This window comes from Mirounga angustirostris, unplaced genomic scaffold (assembly GCF_029215605.1).
Source record: "Mirounga angustirostris isolate CCGP_5_RB_7025 unplaced genomic scaffold, mMirAng1.0.hap1 SCAF_4, whole genome shotgun sequence".
NCBI lineage: Eukaryota > Metazoa > Chordata > Mammalia > Carnivora > Phocidae > Mirounga > Mirounga angustirostris.
In genome coordinates, this window is record NW_026991712.1 from 10,873,798 (window position 1) to 10,893,407 (window position 19,610).

Sequence of the window (19,610 nt, forward strand, 5' to 3'; positions counted from 1 at the left end):
TGTTAGCCATTTGTATGTCTTCTTCAGAGAAGTGTCTGTTCATGTCTTCTGCCCATTTTTTGACTTGATTATTTGTTTTTTGGGTGTTGAGTTTGAGAAGTTCTTTATAGATCTTGGATACCAGCCCTTTATCAGTAGTGTCCTTTGCAAATATCTTCTCCCATTCTGTGGGTTGCCTCTTTGTTTTGTTGACTGTTTCCTTTGCTGTGCAGACTCCACCCCCAAATTACTAGAACTCATATAGCAATTCAGTAATGTGGCAGGATACAAAATCAATGCACAGAAATCAGTTGCTTTCTTATACACTAACAATGCAATTATAGAAAGAGAAATTAGAGAAACGATTCCATTTACAATAGCACCAAAAACCATAAGATACCTCGGAATAAACCTAACCAAAGAGGTAAAGGATCTATGCTCTAGGAACTACAGAACACTCATGGAAAAAGTTGAAGAAGAAACAAAAAGATGGAAAAACATTCCATGCTCATGGATCCGAAGAATAAACATTGTCAAAATGTCTGTGCTACCCAGAGCAATCTATACCTTCAGTGCCATCCTGATCAAAATTCCAATGACATTTCTCAAAGTGCTGGAACAAACAGTCCTAAAATTGGTATGGAATCAGAAAAGACCCCCAATCGCCAAGGAAATGTTGAAAAAGAAAAACAAAGCTGGGGGCATCACGTTGCCCGATTTCAAGCTATATTACAAAGCTGTGATCACCAAGACAGCATGGTACTGGCACAAAAACAGACATATAGACCAATGGAACAGAATAGAGAGCCCAGATTTGGACCCTCAACCCTATGGTCAAATAATCTTCGACAAAGCAGGAAAAAATATGTAATGGAAAAAACACGGTCTCTTCAATAAATGGTGCTGGGAAAATTGGACAGCCACATGCAGAAGAATGAAACTCAACCATTCTTTAACATCATACGCAAAGATAAACTCAAAATGGATGAAAAACCTCAGTGTGAGACAGGAATCCATCAAAATCCTAGAGGAGAACATAGGCAGTAACCTCTGTGACATCGGCCACAGCAACTTCTTTCAAGGTACATCTCCAAAGGCTAGTGAAACAAAAGCAAAAATGAACTTTTGGGACTTCATCAAGATAATTGGTTTTTAAAGTAGTGGTAAGGCATGCAGCTTAGATGCTCCATGTTTGAATGCATAAAATAGAATGGGCTGAGTAATTGTTTAGTAGGTCATATTATGGCAGGTGTCTAGGCTCCAGCACAAGGTCAGATGTCATTTGCATTGGGTCTGATTCTATACACTAGAAGGGGGTCACATGGAGGGAAGTTAATAGGATCTTACTCAGGGATTAGAGATAGGACCCCAGGTAGAAGCTGTGAACAAAAACAGGGAAGAACTTCAGACCAACGTTTCCCAAATGATATTTCATAGAACATGTAGAGGTGATTTGAGCCAAAAAGCATTTTGTGGTTCTAAGTTTGGAAAATACACAGTTTTAAAATCTCATTTCTGCAGAATTTATCCGTACCTTAATTTCAGTGACGCGTACTGTAAGTCTCTCAACAAACACGTGCTGAGTGGCTATGGTGCAATTTGAACCATAATGGATCCATATTTCCTAAACTGATTGGTCCACAGAACCATTTTGTAAAGAAGCATCCCTTGATTCCCTGTGTTCTTTGAACAAGTTTTTTGGAAAGGACTTAACTAGGAGAATTAGTGATGACTTCCCCAGATGCCAACACTGCAACTATGTCAGCGGATTTGCAGTATCTCCCGGGATGCTTTGGAGGGTGTTTTGCAATTGGAATATGCGATCCATAAGAACTACAGTGTTTCTGACTCAACAAAACTGGATGTTTCTGGAGAGTACACCTTCAGCCGGAAATCTTACTGGGAAGGATGTATTTGCTGCCACAACCTGATGAAGGACTACCAAAGTTCATGGCCATCCATGAAGCGAGAGGACAGTAGGAAAAATAGATTTTCACTCTGTATGTCATATAAGACAATTCCCAAAGAAAAGTCACGGGCCGAAACCAGATGGTGAGTTTAAGAGGATTTATGGCTTGCCCCACCCCACTCAGATGTGGTTTACAAAAGCATAACTGGGACCTGTGATGCTGATTTTCACCCGAACCCCCAGATTATCAGGCAGACCCTACGTTCAGAAACTTGGGAGAAGGGGCTTTGGTTCTCATCTGGGCTTTGATCTGTCCTAAGTGCCTATGAGTAAGGAGGTCATTGAAATGCGTCAGGAGGGCGTGGATCTTGGTTAGGTTAAATCTCAGGGCTGCTGTGCTTTTATGTGAAGAGACTCAGATCTGAGAGGTCAGCTCAGCAGCAACCTTTGATATTTCTCAACATTGCTGCTCTAATCTGACCTCCCAAATATCTGGAAATAGCAGCTAAGGTAAATAAATGAGTATACACACTTATGATTGTATATAAGCATAATATGTATTTGAGCTATACATTGAAACATACATTCAGATACATGTATTCAGTTTCATGTGTATGTATGTGTGTGTATATGTGTGTGTATAAATATATATATTTCTATTATTCTCAGGCATTTCCCATTTCCCTCCATTTTATCCATTTGTTTTCCTATTGCTAGCCAACTGCTTAAGTCTTTTACATAAAATAATCTCGACTTTTAAGAGGTCAGTTGCAGTTGGAATCCTATTTGAAAGCTTATGCTATTTTTTAATATGATCTTAATCTTGCTCCCACTGCAGCTGTCCATCTCAAAAAGAGAAAAAGGCATATTCTATTAAGAACAACTGGTTCTATAATGACTTTAAATCTGCAAATGAGACCCATTACCCATTTCCCCAATACTACTTACAAAAGAATCCCTGTGAAGTATCAGCGTATGGATTTTTGGTGTTGACAACCATATCCAACCTGGTCAAATCTTAGTGGTCATCATGAATGGAGGAGGAGAGGTATACCAGATCATCTCAAACCACAGTCACTCCCAAAGCCAGCCGTGCTTTGCAGTGGTGCATGGGGGGTGAGTGAAAGCAGATGATTTCCCTCCCTAATTCCAGTTCGCTTGACTTCTTGAGTTGATGCTGGCCTTCCCTTGAGCATATATATCCTGAAGCTGTGAAGTGGGTACCAGAGACATTGCTGGTCAAACAGCAGATATGATGGTCCTATGTCATTGACAAAGTGAACGATCAGGAAAGGGTCCACTGAACTCTGACAACTGTAATAAAATCCTAGGGATATAACTACAAAGAATAAAAATAATTGCCTGGAGAAGAAAAGAATTCTCCAGCACAGCATCATTGACATGTTGATACAAGGGCTCCTTCCCAGCTCTTAACTATAACCTGGTAGCGATGATGAAAAAGAGAGAGGTGCTTCCAGACTTTTATTTGAAGTAGCCACAAAGCTGGTAGAATTTTGTGGGGGGTAGGAAAGCTCTGACAGGTGCCTCAACTGGTCTCTGCCTTCAGAAGTGGCCGATGATACAGGCAACCAGGAAGCAACGTGTATTGCTTGTTTTCGGAAGGACGGCTTATAGACCAGAGTCAATCTCTCATGCCATTTTCACCAGTCCCAATCGACGTAAGAAAAAATGAGCAGAGTTATCCATTAATTTAAATGCAACCAATGTAAAGGACTATCCTTTGTTTCGAGAGTATAGCATTCTTGTTGAAAAAAATTACCCTTTATTTTATGAAGTGGTGGTCACATCAGAGAGCTGTCATGGCACTGGTGGCTGCTTTTGTAATTTATATATATCTGTCCCAAAGGTATTTTTTGAAATTCCCCTTCTCTGTGAAATCCAGAGGTTCAAGAGCCAGTGAAGGCATGAGGGACTGGTAGAGTAGGTAGGATCAGTTTCGTTCCAGGAAGGAAAACCGTGAGAAAAATTAAAATGACAGGGAAAGAAATACCTAACGATGAATGTAGTGAGCCAATATTTAGCCAATTCCACATCCAGCTGTTCGACCCCAGCTCCAAGCACTTGCTGGGGGAGCATCTTGGCATCTCTAAGCCAGAGGGTAAAAGTGCATGCCCAGACAACAACAACATGAACATTTCCCCCTCCCCTCCAAGATAGAGAACTAAATCTTGTCATTTTCCAAACTGTGTGGGAAGAATTTCTGCCCAAGAAACCAATGCGGGATGCACAGTGTTGCCGACAGTGCAGATGCCTTTGCCTTCTGAGATGCTGTTGTAACAGCATTTAGTTCCAGGGGCTCAAGCCCTCTGGCCCTGCATGGTTCCTGCTGTTCAATTTTCTGGAACATTGGTCCCTGCTTCCTTCTCCCTGCTCCAGCCCTCCTCCTCCCCTCTCATCCTGCCATTCCTCCCCCTAACATCTATCTTTTTCTCTGCAGTAGCCTCCTTGGTATTCAGAGCTGAAATTAACTGCTTCAGGGTTCTACGAGCATGTACTTTACTTTCTTATGTTGGCACATGCAACTCCATCCTTTATCCTGGGGCTGGAGAAAGGGTTTCAGTAAATTCTACTGGTGATGAAGCCCTACTATGGAATTCCTTAGAGACCTTGAATTTAGGTTACATTAAATATCTCCATGAAAGTTAAAATGAAGAGTCTAACAGTACCAGAGGAAGAATCCTTATGGAATGGGCTAGAAGTTTTCCATGAGCTCAAAGCCCCTGACTCTGGCTCTGGAGTCAGAGGATCTGACCCGACTGTAGATGAGCTGATGGCTCTTGAGCACATGCCTCTGAGGCTCAGGGATACATGAAGGGTTCGGGCAAGACAGCATCCCAGGTGCTCTGTCAGGTCCCACAGGCTGCCATCTGATGGCTCCATCACCTGATCCCAGTCTAGTCTGTGGGCTAAGTGTGGCCAGGCTGGGAGGCTGGCAGAGAAAAGCAGATGCGGTGAGCGTGTTCAGAGAGGCAGGGAGTTTTCACTTCCTGACTCTACAAATGCACCTCATCCTGGACCTCTCCCCAGGGAAATCTCCTGGAGGAGGAGATGGACATCCCTGTCCCCATATCCCTTCGGCTCTGACTCCCACTATTTTGTCAAAGCATTTGTCTTTAATTGGAGCTGTGAGCGATCACTGCATTTGGCTTGATCCAGCCAGTTGGTGTTGTCACCTGCAGCTGAAACAGCGGGAGACAGAGGCCTCCGTGTCACACCTGGTGGATCTTCACAAGCCAGTGCTGTGGCTGCGTCCATGTGACCAACCAAGGTGGCCGCGCCTTTCCCCTCCTCATGCTGTTTAACCCCTGGGAAATGTTGAGAGGCTGCAGCTGCTTGCATTTTTTGCCTAAAAGGAATGAGGCGTTATATATCATTATATATCTATATCAAGATTTAGATCTATGGGGGAAAAAACATATTTGTGAAGTGCAAAAATCTAACAATCTTCGAGTTTAAGGAAGAGATCCTGGCACGTTTGGCTCTCCGTCCACAAGGAATGCCAAAAACAAAAAAATGCAAGCCCTGGGTCTCCCAGTCTCTCCACCGCCATTAAAGGAAAGACCACACGAGAGTGTGGACTCTGCTTGGTGAGAGATGATCATTTCTGTGGACTTTTCAGCTATTTTACTTTCTGTTATTTCTGGTGGTTCTCTTTCTCTCATACCAGCCATGTGCCTGGTTAGAGAAAGGGTCTTGATTAACATCTCCAAGCCAACAACTCTTTAAATACCTGAACCAAAGGAATTCAGTGCACCTACCCAGAGGAAAGGCAAGTGACCCTCCTGATGTGGTATTTTGTGTTTCTCTGAAGCAAATGGCTAACTGATCAACTTCTGTAGGTTTCACTGAATACGACTGCATGCATGGAGTGCTATTACTGTTTGCAATGCAACCTGATCTAAAAACATTGCATTTCTTTTTAATCCAAAGGGGACTAGCAGGTTTATTGTGTTTGCATGTGCTTTCCCCCTAGACTCTGGCTGCCCTAACAAGAAATTCAATAAATCTACTTCCAAACCATCTTGCACAAGCTTTGCATGTCCAGTCTGGGCCTGAGGAAATTAACAAGAGAATAGAACATACCATCGACTTGCGGAGTGGCGATAAATTGAGAAGAGAGCATATCAAGCCATTCTCACTGATGTTTAAAGACTCCAGCCTGGAGCACAAGGTAGAGCTGGGTCTCCACAGTGGCTCTTTTTCTGAAGTTACTTGTCGTAAATGTTCATGGGACCAGAGAGAGAGCCCAGGGGCTGCGGTGTTGGTTGGTGTGTTTGTCGTTTGTTTGTTCGATTTGGTTTGGTACTGTCTTTTCTTTTTCTCATGAGTAGACTGAAGGCCATGAATGGAGATGCTGGTTAGGGCAAGAGGGCCTCAGCTTTGCTCTTTAAGGAGAAGATAGCTAAAAGAACAAAGGAGTTTCCTCGACTTTGAGGTTTTTAACCCTAAGGGACATTAACAGCCACTTGCTTTTGCTTTTAGGAGAACTCATGTCCGTTCTAACCCTTGTCACATAATGTATGAGAACGCCCAATAATTGGATGCAAGCATTAGTGATAAAGACTGCCTTTCTTAGATTACAGACACCTCTTCTCCCATTTTCCCAGTTGTCCGATGGCTCAGAGGCCCGCTGATGTAGGCATAGCGGAAAGGAGATGGGTGGTGGGTTCAGCATTCGGTTGGAATTCCACCTTTGCCACTTCCTTGCCATGTGACCTTCAGGAAGTGAGGTAGCCTCTCTGAGCACGAGTTCCTCAATGCACCATGAGGATCATGGATGTGCCTCCCACTTAGGCTATTATGAGAAGCTCCAGGCAATGCCTTGATTAGGTTAAGTGTTCAAAAATGGAAGCCATCCCCATACTGACAATGGCATTTTCCCATGCCTCTCTCCCGCCCTAGCTCTAAACTGTACAGGGTTGTGGGCAGGTAGGCGCTGTGCCTGCCTAGCTGGGCTGCTCCTCTGCACTGAGGGAAGCGGACAGACCTTCCTGGACTGAGCACAGGAGGGTGCTTGGTCTCTGCAGGAGCCTCAGGCGAAAACAGCAGGGAATTTGCAAGCAAGTTTCAGGAGTTTGATCCAATACTCTGCAAAGCTCCAGTGAGCAATTTTTTGTTACTTTGTTCAGCTGCCTGGGGCATTCTGCTTTCCTGGATTTGGAGAATTCACACTTCTGTGCACATACACCATTCCCAGTGAGTTTCTGTGATTAACTAAAGGTTGCAAACTCCAAAATTAATATCTTCACCTCTAGTTCACAACTTGAAATGGATTGTGTCTGGGTGCTAACAAAAAGAGAAGAAACATTTTGTCTCACTCAGCACCCTCCCCTCCTCCAAAGAGCAAGTAGGCTTTTCTTACTTGTAATATATTTAAGGGGCTTAAGGTCCAAATTAAATGCGTTTTCTTTTGTGGTTGCAACATTGAAGAAGTTAGGAAGAACAGGGTGGTCTAGCAAAGAATCTTCTCAATTAGCCTGGATAAATATGTACATCCAGAGCTATACAAAACCCTTTTGTTCATTCTTGCTAAAGATGTACTTGGTTCGCTAATGACCTGACCCCTGCAGACTGTAGATAATTTTTAATGTGTTTTATTCAGTAGCGTCTGCATCTCATCTGCGGACCTGGTGTTGGAGCAGGAGTGGGCCGGGGGGGCGGGGGGGCGGGGAGGGGTTAGAGTGTGTCTGAGGTTGATTTCTGGGTCCAGGAAAGGTTCTTCTAGGAGAAGCAAAGGATAGCATCCTGAACTGACATGTGGGGATTTGCCCACTGACTGTCCAGCCTTGCACTATCCAGCGTGGGCTCTGCCTTGCATGGGTGCCCCGTGGTGAGGACAGTGGGTCACATCAGAACGTTTGTTCAATCCCCCCCTTCCTGTCACAGAGACCCTCGCATTGACTTTTGCTCTGAGACTCTCTCTAGGGGCTGCATTACTGTCGAGCTGAGGATGTATCATAAGTAATAGCCATTGGGTATTTACCAAATACCAGGCACTATTCTAAGTTGTTAGCACAAATTCACTAACAATGACAGTGTGAAGTAAGTGCTCTTATGAGCCTCATCTTATACTTGATGAAATGGAGACACAGAGAAATGATTAGGTGCCCCCCCAAACTCCACCTGTCAGTAGAGGGGCTTCAATCTGAGCCCTCTGTGAGCCCCCAGCCGCTGCCTGGTCTGTTCACCACACTGCCTCTCCCAAGAGTCCTGGAGCTTGTTCTCTCCCAGGCCCTCATATAAAGACAACAGTCCTGTGCTATCTGCATTCTCTCCTCTTTGAACTTTGGATGGGGTGGGAGGCAGGAGGCAGGAGGTTCTGGAGAGAGAATAAGTAGGAAAGAGTCCTGGAGCCTTAGCTGATTTAACATAGCACCTTCAAGTCCATAAGATTCCAGAACTGGAGAATAGTATCAATGTGCATCTACTGTGTGCCTGGTGTTTATGTATATCAGTTTATTGCATCCTCAGAGAAACATTACTATCCCGCTTACAAAAAAGAAAACTGAGCCGTCTAGAGGTTGAGTAGAGGTCATAGATCTCAAAATCTGGCTGCCATATTCTGTTGACTCTAAGGTACCATCATCCGTGAGATGCCCCATTTTCTATGCAGCACTAAGTGAGAAAAACCCAGTATGGGGAGTCTAGAAGGAACTCCTCCCGATAAGCTGGCCTTACTCCTCAAGGTAAGGATGGACAGAAAAAAATCCCACCCAGCAGATAATCCCACCCACATGCCCACTCCCTGGGACTGGTCTGGAAAAAAAGGAGCTCTCCAAGAGGTTAAACTCCAAAATGGAATCCATATAGCCTTGCCGCCTGATTTCACACACTGAATGTGGTCTTTAAAAAACCTCAGTCAGGGGGGCGCCTGGGTGGCTCAGTTGTTAAGCGTCTGCCTTCGGCTCAGGTCATGATCCCAGGGTCCTGGGATCGAGCCCCGCATCGAGGTCTCTGCTCGGCCGGGAGCCTGCTTCTCCCTCTCCCACTCCCCCTGCTGTGTTCCCTCGCTAGCTGTCTGTCTCTCTCTCTGTCAAATAAATAAAATAAAAATCTTTTTAAAAAAATTTAAAAAAAAAACCAAAAACCTCAGTCAGGGAATTGGATGTGAAGTGGTCCCGGGTTGATATCGCCCCCTGCTGACCAGCAGAAGCAATCACAAACCTCTCTGAAAGAACTCAAGGCTTTACCACTCCATGGAGAGTAAGATGCATCCTGGTTTCAGAGAGGTTTAAAAGTGAGGGGAAAATTGTGCATCTTAGGATTATTGTAATATATATAGCATTTGTGACTCCAAAGACCTCTTTGTCCCCACTGCCCTACCCTGTTTCTTAGGAGCAAGTTTGCACCCCTAAAAGCATCTTTTCCAAAAGGAAAACAGGAAATGGAAACACTGATTTTTACCGTTGGAACTTTTGTGGGGAAGGAAAGACTTCATTCTGTTTGAACAATAAGATGTGTGAACAAGGGAACGCCTTCCCCTCTCCACCCATATAGTGAGTTAGAGAACATAAAAGCTCCTTCGAAATGTCATTCAGACATTTCCTAATCACATTAGCTTATAAAAATGGGCACCTCTACCAAGAGTGCTCTGTGAAATAGGACCTTTATATACCTCGTGGTGTTGCACAAAAATACCTGTTGAATGAATGAAGACTTGGGTTAAGGAGCAGTTTAGAGGAGACTGTCTTAACTCCTGTAAGCTGGTCTTGGGATATTTTTTAGAACTCCAAGAGCCAAAAGACATGAGTCAGTGTTGATCTGACTCTCAGCAGTGGAGCTTCAGGAGAGAAGACTGTGAAGTTCTGCTCATGTCCTACCATGTCATTTCATGGTGGTACACACACACTCACACACTCACACATACACTCACACTCTTGTACACTTATACATTTACACTTTCTCACACACATACCCACACAGAGGAATCTTTTGAGTTAAGCTTCAGAGCAGCATGCTTATGACTCGTCATCACCAAGGTTGGGCAGCATGTGTTTGCTTCTCTCTGTGGTCCTCTGTTTCCTCATCTGTGAAGAGAGTTGGACAGCCCCTGGCATCTTTCAGCAGTCGATGCCATGAGCCCCAGAATTCCCTATGACCATGGTGACCATATGTCCTGGTTTGCCCAAGATGTTTCTTTTCTTTTTTTTTTTTTTAAGATTTTATTTATTTATTTGAGAGAGAGAGCCCAAGCAGGGGAGGAGGGGCAGAGGCAGAGGGAGAAGCAGACTCCCTGCTGAGCAGGGAGGCAGACATGGGGCTCCATCCCAGGACCTTGGGATCATGACCTGAGCTGAAGGCAGACGCTTAACTGACTGATTCTCTCAATGTGATTATTAGTAGCACCTCGCTTCATTTTCAAAACTCACCAGTGTGGATAACAAGAAACATGAGCCAGGGTTTGGACCTCAGCCAGGTTAGAATCCATGGTTCTTAGCATCTCTAGTTCCCAGCATCCCCATGAGGACCTTCTGAGCAGACCTCTGGGTGGGTTGGGGGGCATAATCCAGGCAGCAAAAGTCCCCTCCCATCCTCCCAAATTTCACAGAAAAATTCTCTGCCCTTCTTTAGCCTCGAGCTAAATACTTCCTGAGACAGCTTACAGATCTCAGGGGCAAACAAAAATCAGAATTAGGGGAAAGGGATGTAGAAACATGGCATGTTTGTCAAACACTGTTGATCATACTGGATTTTTTTCTTTCCTTGCATATGACTTTTTTTCTTTCCTTACATATGACTTTTTTCTTATAAAAAAAAATGAATGCATTTTCACTAACAAAAGTTTATGCCAAGGATATAAGACAAAAAGAAGAAAATAATATCTCCTGTGACCTTACAACCCAGGATAACCACTGCAAATATTTTGGCATCTGTCTCGCTACGCCTTCATGATTGCAATTCTGTATGCTTATTTACACGATTTTTTTATTAAAATGGGACCATTTTATACATAATGATTTGTGATACAGTGTTAAGCACTCTTTGCTTGACCCTTTTCCCATATTATTAAATATGCAGTTACAAAAAAATTGTAACTACTTCATTGCATATTTTAACCATTTTTGGCTTTTTTTCCTTAGTTTTTCACTCTTATAAATTATAAACTATATTGCAGTAACCATTGTCTTAGTTAAATCATATACCCATGCTTAATTCTTTGCTTGGGAAGAAGATCCTAAAAATGGCTACAAGAGAAATGTACATTTAAAAATATTGATGTGCATTACAAAATTGCTCTCAAAACTGTGACTATGCTTTGAAATTGCCACTTTGACAAGAAACAGCATATCTCTGTCACTTTTTTTTTTTTTTAATTATTCTTGAGGTTGAAAGTCTATCTGTATATGTTTTTATGTTTTGGTCTTCCTGTTTCTCCTTTTGTGATTTGCACATTCCTCTTAATTGTCATCTTTCATTGCAGTTATTGATTTGTGAGTATTCTTTATATATATAGTGGAAGACTTAACCCCACAACACTTACAGGAAGGGGATCAGCCTCTGGTCCTCATTTCTCTTCTAGGACAAGGCTCTTTTTTTATTATTTGTGAAGCTTAGGATGGGGAAGGCAATTAATTATAATTACTTATGGATGTTTCCAGGCCAAATAAACCAGCCCAATATCTGTAGTGCCTGAAGAGAGCTCAGTAACACAGGGATACATACTTGGAGGGGCTGCATTACTGTCGAGCTGAGGGACTTAATACATACTTGGAGGACTTTGTTAAGCTTAGTTTTCGAAAACAGTATCGCCATCTCCGAACACGTCAACTTCCTCATCACGAGTAAAGATTAGGCTATGTTTAATATATACTTCAGAATTGGTTTATGGGAATTTATGCTTTTGATGTGAGCATTTTAGGAGGCTAAGTATTAAAGTCAAACCATATCAGTGATGATTAGATTTCCTTCTTTTTAAATGCTGGCATCTTTTTTGCTAAATTCCCAAACCCTTCCCATTGAGAAATGACCTCCTTATGTGATTATGAGAATTTTAAGGATAAAAAGCCTCTTTGTCCTAGGCTGATATTTTTCCAAGTAAAAGAGTATTTGGGGATCTTGTTAAAAATACAGGTACCCACCCGTCACTCTGTCCCCAAGATTCTGATTTTCCAGGGGGACCCACACTTAGGATTCCAGGATTCCTTTGTCCCACACTGGTGGCCAACCTTCTCTGTCTTTGGCTGCACATTAGGATTTGGGGTTGTCACTCGCCAAATACCCTCAGAAATCAGGTCATATCAGAAGGTCCTAGATCCACACTGGATGCCAATATGGCCTCAGGGAATGTCTCCATAAGGCTCACAGTGTTCCTAGGAGCTCAGACTCTAGAGTCAAGCAGACTTTGGTTCAAATCCCACTTTGGAAATAGAAGTGGGTGCAAAGAATGGTTGATGGATTTACAGGTCGTGAGTGGATCCTGACACATTGAGAGCTTTCCATCATGCAGGTGGACATTCATACATCTCCTTTATCTCACAAGTGTCTGGTCTTTGTTAAACAACAGAGAAAGAACATACACTTGATTGCTGGATAGACATGCTTGAATCCAGTTCCTACCAATTACTGACTGGGTGACACAGGACAAGATGGTCTCACTGAGAGGATGATGATCATAATACCTGCCCCTCACTGGGTTGTTGTGAAATTTAGTTGACATCATACTCATGGAATAGATGTTTGAATAAATGCAATAGTTATTCTTTTCCCTTTCTTTGTGATTCATCCTATGTCAATCCACATCTGGGGAGGCTAAACCCTCACTTAACATAAATCTCACACTTGTAGAGCTTCCATAAAGAAACCACTTCATTAAAAATGGTGGGAGGAAACAGTGTTCCTGTGGCTTATATACCAGGGTCACAACCTTCACATACACATAATCACATAAGTACATAAAGGTGCCAACTAACCAAGTACACACGGACAGCCCATTGTGGGAGGCTTTCCCAGCCCTGCCTTCAGGTCATTAGAGCACAAGCAGTGGCCATCTTGACCCCCTGGGATCAAGAGTCATTCAGTTGTCTTTTCTCTAAATGATTTTATTGTTCCAAATTCTCTGTTATCACCATCTTCTGAATAAGATGAGAAAGATCAGCTCTCTCTAAGGGCATTTGGTATTTGATCATTCCCAAAGGCCATGCCCTTCTTCCTGGGAGACCAAGCCAGCTAAGGATTTTAGATTTCACAGATAGCTCTCTTTATGCTCCTGTGAGGACTGTCCTTCTGTCCATGCACGTGATCCCTGGGAAGTCCCTCAGGCCCAGTGCAGAGCATTTGGTACCTACTGACTGCTTCGGACATAGACCAGGGCAGGCGCTGTCAGAAGACAGAGAGACGTGGCTTCCACTCTCTTCAAACTTACACTCCAGCTTGTGATCCTAGGCAAGTCACTGAACTTGCCATCCCCACAAGGTTGCTGTGCAGATGAAAGGCAGATAACTCCTATGGAGTGCCTCGAGGCAGCAGTGTTGCAAGGACACTGACATTCGTTGATCACTTGCTACTGTATCAGGCCCTACTGTAAGCATTTTATATTTGTTACCTCATTTAATTTTTACAACAGTCCTTTCATGTAGGTGTTAGCTTTATTGTCTGTTAAATGAGGGAGGCTCAGAGAGTTGGAGTAACTTTCTCAAGGCTCAAACATGTAGAAGATAGCAGAGCAGGGATTCAAATCTAACTCTTTTTCCAAAACTCAGATTCTACCATACTTTACAAGATCTATTGTTTTCAGGGTGTCTACTTCTCACATCGTTTGGAATTGTGCTGAGGATGACGCTGATGGGGTGTGCTGGAGAGATTATATCGCTATGCATGTGGCAAATACCTTGGAGGCAGAAAAAAAAGCAAAATTAAACCATGAAAATTTCTCTCATCCTTTGTTTACTCCCCCCACACACACCCATGCACATGCACAGACATGTGCACGTGCATGCATGTAGACACATGTGCACAGACACATACACGTGCACACATGTACCCACACCCATGCACAGACATGCACACGTGGACACACATACCCATGCACATGCACAGGCATATATACATGCATGCATGTAGAAGCATGCACGTGCATAGACACATGCAATGCATGCATGTATATACCCATGCAATGCACAAACATGTATACATGCAGACATGTACACACACCCATGCACAGACATGGACACGCATGCATACATATACACACCCATGCAATGCACATACATGTACACATGCATACACACGCACAGAGGTGTACATGCATGCATGCACACACGTGCATGTGCACAGACACATGCACATGCATGCACACATGTGCGGGTACACAGACACATACACACACATGTACACATGCACACGCATAGGCACACATGCATACATGTGTGCACACCCATGTGCATGCATATACACATACACGTGTACACATGCAAGACAGGTACACATGCATACATGTACACAGAGACACATGTACACACACATACATGTACATGCACCCACAATCTACCACATTTCCTGGCAGCACCCAGATACAACAAAGACAGCCCCATCACTCTCACTGTCCATGCACCCGTGAAAACCCAGTAAGTGACTAAGCTGACACGTGAGATAGCTCTGCCTTAGGGCCGTGGGGGTGCACATGCTGAGCCCTCAAGTTGCTGCTGAGCTGTGTATCCAGACAGAAGGCTGGGTGGTGTGAGCCATCGAGGAACGAGCTGTGTGAGCCAATGGTTTGAGAGAGCAGGCAAACTGGACAAGAGCCACCTCACAGGCCAGAGGCCTGTCTGAATAAAACTGAGGGTGAGCTTCCTCTTCACACCCAAGTCAGCCATCAGCTCTTGCCCACTTTTTAGGTAATAATAATAATACTTGTCATAGACAGTACTTGCAATGAACCAAGTTTTGTGCTGAGTCCTTTCAAAACATTCATTTGACGTTACTCTTCTTGCTGTCAGCAGCCACATAAAAACAAGGACAACAAGGACTTGTCACACAAGGGAGCCTTTAGGTAATCCTTTCTGAATACAGGTGGTTCTTATCTGCATTCAGAATTTCTCTCAGTTTCCTCCAGCCTTTATAAAGAAATCCAAGTTAAGTAGGGGCTTGAAAGAGTTCTGGAAAAATGCATCATAAACTTTGACATTTCTTTCTTGTTTTTCCACCTGCTCTTGTTGGAGTTATGACAAGTGGAATGACATCATTAAGGAGGACTTGTGGCAAAGCCAAGAAAGCTAGGCAGATGAATGAATTTTCTAGTGGATTAGGATTTTGGACTCTGGAATTAGATGTTCAGAATTTGTTGAACCATTCCGTTTCTTATTTAGGTGCAGAAAGGTAGGAATCTGGAGCCTGAGCCAAATGGTCTCAGGTCTTCTTTCTTATTTTTCTGGATCAGACACTTCCTGATCCTCTTCATAACCTTATTTTTTATAATTTTTTTACTTTTTTATTATTATTATATTCAGTTAGCCAGCATATAGTACATTGTAAGTTTTTGTTGCAGTGTTTTAAAAGAATTATTCTGTTGTGGTCTCAGGTTACTCTTGAGTTTTACTCTTAGTAAGGCCCAAAATACCAAGATTGTTTAGGCCACCTCCTTCCGGTGGGAAGAACAGATTTCAAAGAAGCTTAGGAAGAAAATCCATCCCTTATTCAAATAGTAGCTTTGTGATACTCCTTTATATTCATGATATTACCCTGCAAAATTACTGCTATTTCTAACACCCTCTAGGCAATCAAATGATATCAAGGGTCATTTCACGTGTCTCTTTTTATCAGACCAATTAGCTAGCTCCAGTCCCCCGAGCCAGTATTTTCAGAGTCAAAAGTACCAATTTCATCCATAAGTGCAGTGTAAAATGGTAGAATTGTGATGATTTCAACCCAAAAGACACTAGCTCAGTCCTCAGAGCAATCCTAATGCTTCATGTGTAGACCTCATCAACACCTACAACCAGTGGCTTCTAGGCAAGGAACACAGGAGTAGTTATCACTCCCTTGGGCTTATCGTGGCTTGGGGAACTGGGCCAGTAAAGAAAGGAAGAGTCTGTCCTCCCAAGGATGAGAGATTTGAGAAAGGGTGAGATGGAAGATTCAGGTGGGAAGCTTTGTAAAGTCCTGCTTGGAATTCTCATATGTCAGTCAACCTCCCTATCAAGGAAGATGGTAACATGGTATCATAACACATTAATGATATTGTATTGTCATTAAGGATCTTCTATAATGCCCAGTATAGTGTCCTTTCAGCCTCTTTCTTCTGAAGCTGTCCATCTTAGATATGTGTTCACATGATTCCTCATGAGTTTATTAAAGATGAAGAAATCTACCTTTTTCAGAGGTCAGGTTACTTGGGAAGAAGTAAGACAGTGAGACATTGCTCAGACACACCTGTCACTCATAGAATTATTGCTGATAATGATTTGGTTAGACACTAGACAGCAAGATAAGGAAGATTATCTATTTCAAAATATGAAATTATTGAAAATTAGTCCCTCCCTCTTTTATTGCAATTATGTCTTTTACTCAGATGATCAATTAAGGGTACTCTAGCCATTGTCATGTTACATAATGCATGAGTTTAACAACAGAAGTTAAATTCCTTCATTCACTCATGCAAAATGAGCAAATTGTCCTGGTTGAGATCCCTTCTTTAATTTAACAAACCTATTAATTTATACTAATTAGAGGTGTGCTAGAAAATGATCTTTTTTCCAATTAGATTTATCCAAAGATGGAATGGGCTCTCAAGTGAGGGGCTGATTTCTCCCATCACCGGAAATCTTCAGTCAGGATTTAATGAGAGATTTTACTGAGTGAAATTGGCATGAGTAAGCATTGGACGAAGGTGACAAATACAAAACACTCCTCCTGTAAAATTGTGTAATCTCACATACGCAGTTGGGTAAAAACAGTATAGCTGTAGTTTAGACAATCAACTAGGTCCTTGCTTTGTTTAGAACTATTCTTTACAATTTATAGAGATGCAAGAATTTAGTCGGTACTCTTTAGCTCATAGTTGAAGTGGCCAATCTAGGAGAAAAGAGTAATTTTCCTCCCACACGTATAGGAAGATTTTCCAGGCCTGACTCAGGCACAGAAACAAAAAATTGTGAAAGCTCTCTTCATTCATCTCTGAAAGCTAGCTTCCCTGGTCACACCTTTGTGGATGAAGAATCTAGAATAGGCTTTTCCTTGTGTGACCAAACTCGGGTTCCAAGCTTCCTGTGACAGATCTAGGAACCCGTAGATCCTCATGGCTCTGATGTCATTTCTGAAGATGCCTTTCAAGAGAATGCAAGACCAACGTCCCCAGACACTAACAAAATGGAACACTTGTTCTTCCTGCCCCCATTTCCTTGGAAGGGACCCCATGTCTCAACCTGGTCAAACGAGTAGGAGAGTTTTATTTTTAAAACAACGGTTTAATCACTTGAAGATTGTGGTTCTTCTTCTTCTGTAACTCTTTTTTTTTTTTTTTAAGATTTTATTTATTTATTTGAGACAGAGAGAATGAGAGACAGAGAGCATGAGAGGGGGGAGGGTCAGAGGGAGAAGCAGACTCCCCGCCGAGCAGGGAGCCCAATGCGGGACTCGATCCCAGGACTCCAGGATCATGACCTGAGCCGAAGGCAGTCGCTTAACCAACTGAGCCACCCAGGCGCCCCTTCTTCTGTAACTCTTAAATAAAACCCACTGTGCCTTCTCTTTTCTTCCCTGCTAGTGGTTCACTCCTGCAGGCTTTAAGAAAAGGGCTCTTCCTTTGTATTGCTTTGTGCTGAGAATCCATCCATCAATCATGAAAATTCAGCAGTGCCAGTTTATTAAACTCATTCATAGGATGTTTTTAAGGGCCATGCTTGGCCCAGATCATGATTTACTCTCATTCTAACCATGATTTACATAGACTCAAATTTTTAACACATTCCCTTTCTTTGTATCATAAACCACATCACTGAAATACAGCAAGACACACTATACTGCATCCTGTGAAGAAGATAACCATGCCTTAAGAACATCAAAGTAATAGCAGTAGTACAGCCAATGAGACCTGGCACTCCAGGGCTAACCTCAGGATTCCCTACTTGTAATCCGTGAAGTCCTGTTTGAGTTACTCGATTATTCTAGTCCTCGGTTTCATTATCTGCAAAATGGGGATATGATAAACAGTATCTTCCTCAAAGCATTGTTGGGATAACTAAAAGAGATCGTCCATGTAAAGCATATGGCATGGTGCCTACCTTGTACCAGACATTGGTTATTATTATTCCAATATGTTACAAAATTTTGACCATTTCCTGAGTCAACCAGAGCCCTACAGATTAAAAAAAAAAAAAAAAAGGTAATCCAAACTCTAATCTAAGATCTCAAAGAAAGCGCTTGTAACTTGTTCCAAGGGGCATGCTCTTTCATTGGTATTAATCCCAATATACTTGGCTCAGGTACTGGCTTCAGGCTTTTTCTGCTCTCAGACAGTGGTCTAATAGAGTGAACGCCCCTCTGAGAGCCAAGAGGTGTGGCTTATTGTCTGAACTTGGCCACCAATCCCCTAATTGACCTTGACAAACACTTTCTCCATATTTGATTCTCAAGTTTCTCATCTGAATATATATATATATATATATATATATATATATATATATATATACACATATACATATACATATACATATTCTCTTGCAGACCAAGGATTCGGTGAATTATAAAGGCTCAGTAGTCATTTCCAAAGACACCTTTCCTAAAGGTCCCTGGAGAAGTGGAGAATTCTACCCACTGGTGGAGGATCTTTTAGGAAGCAGGGGAAGGAATAAGGGCAGGGTCTTTTCCTAAGACAAAAAAACACATACGAGATTACAATTCCTTTTAAAAGAATCCTTTCTAACATGATGGACCAATCAGTCAGCCACACTCTAGGGGACCCTACTGAGTACAAGGTACCATTTTGTACAGAGGAATAGAAGACAGCATTCTAGAAGGCAACACTGAGGTTGAAAAGCAGGCTTTGAAAAGGTAACAAGCATAGCAATACAGTAAATATTCTCCCTCTGACCCTCCCCCCTCTCATGCTCTCTGTCTCTCATGTATGTAAATTTAATTGATTACAGGGAACTCGTATATGAGGTTGCCCTGCCCCCTAAGCACCTGCTCTAGGCACTTTGCATATATTAACTCTTCCATTCTCCCAGCAACCTTAATGAGATATTAAGGATTATTATCCTGATGAGCAAACCATGGCATACAAAGCTTAGTCAACTTGTACAGGGTTCCATAGGTAGTAGGTGTTGGAGCTAAGGTTTAAATCCAAGTAGCCTAGCTCTAGGTTAGTTCATTTTGCTCACCACTAAGGCTTAAAAGGATAAGCTGGGCCAAGTGGGGACAGAACAGACATGAGGTGAGCAGGAGAGAGCTCTAACGATAGCAGAAGCGAGTAACTTAATATAGCTGCAAGCCCGAGTGTTCAGACCTTCACAAGTCAAGAGGAAGTGAAATGAATCACCACCCAATGTCAGTACCCTATCATCCTGAGCCAATTAGGAATGTTCCTTCCATAGTTCTGTTCTCCTTTGTGCTTCCAAAGTAACAACGCACTCCATTTGAAACCCAGTATTTTATATTCAATTGACATCGGCTTTCCAAATATTATAAGGCTCTTTCTTGTGACAGTGCTGACATTGGAGTTCAGACATGAAAATAATAGAATTTATTATTCAATTCTAGCACAAAT

General features: G+C 42.6%; 1 protein-coding gene across 1 annotated transcript in view; it reads left to right on the plus strand.

The window, feature by feature from the left end:
* ADCY8 (adenylate cyclase 8) overlaps positions 1-19,610 on the plus strand; it is a 227,586-nt gene that overhangs the window by 138,386 nt on the left and 69,590 nt on the right. Inside the window, exon 8 of the mRNA XM_064587441.1 lies at positions 5,883-6,080. Within this exon, the coding sequence (XP_064443511.1) occupies positions 5,883-6,080 (198 nt within the window). The remainder of the gene's footprint in view (positions 1-5,882; positions 6,081-19,610) is intronic.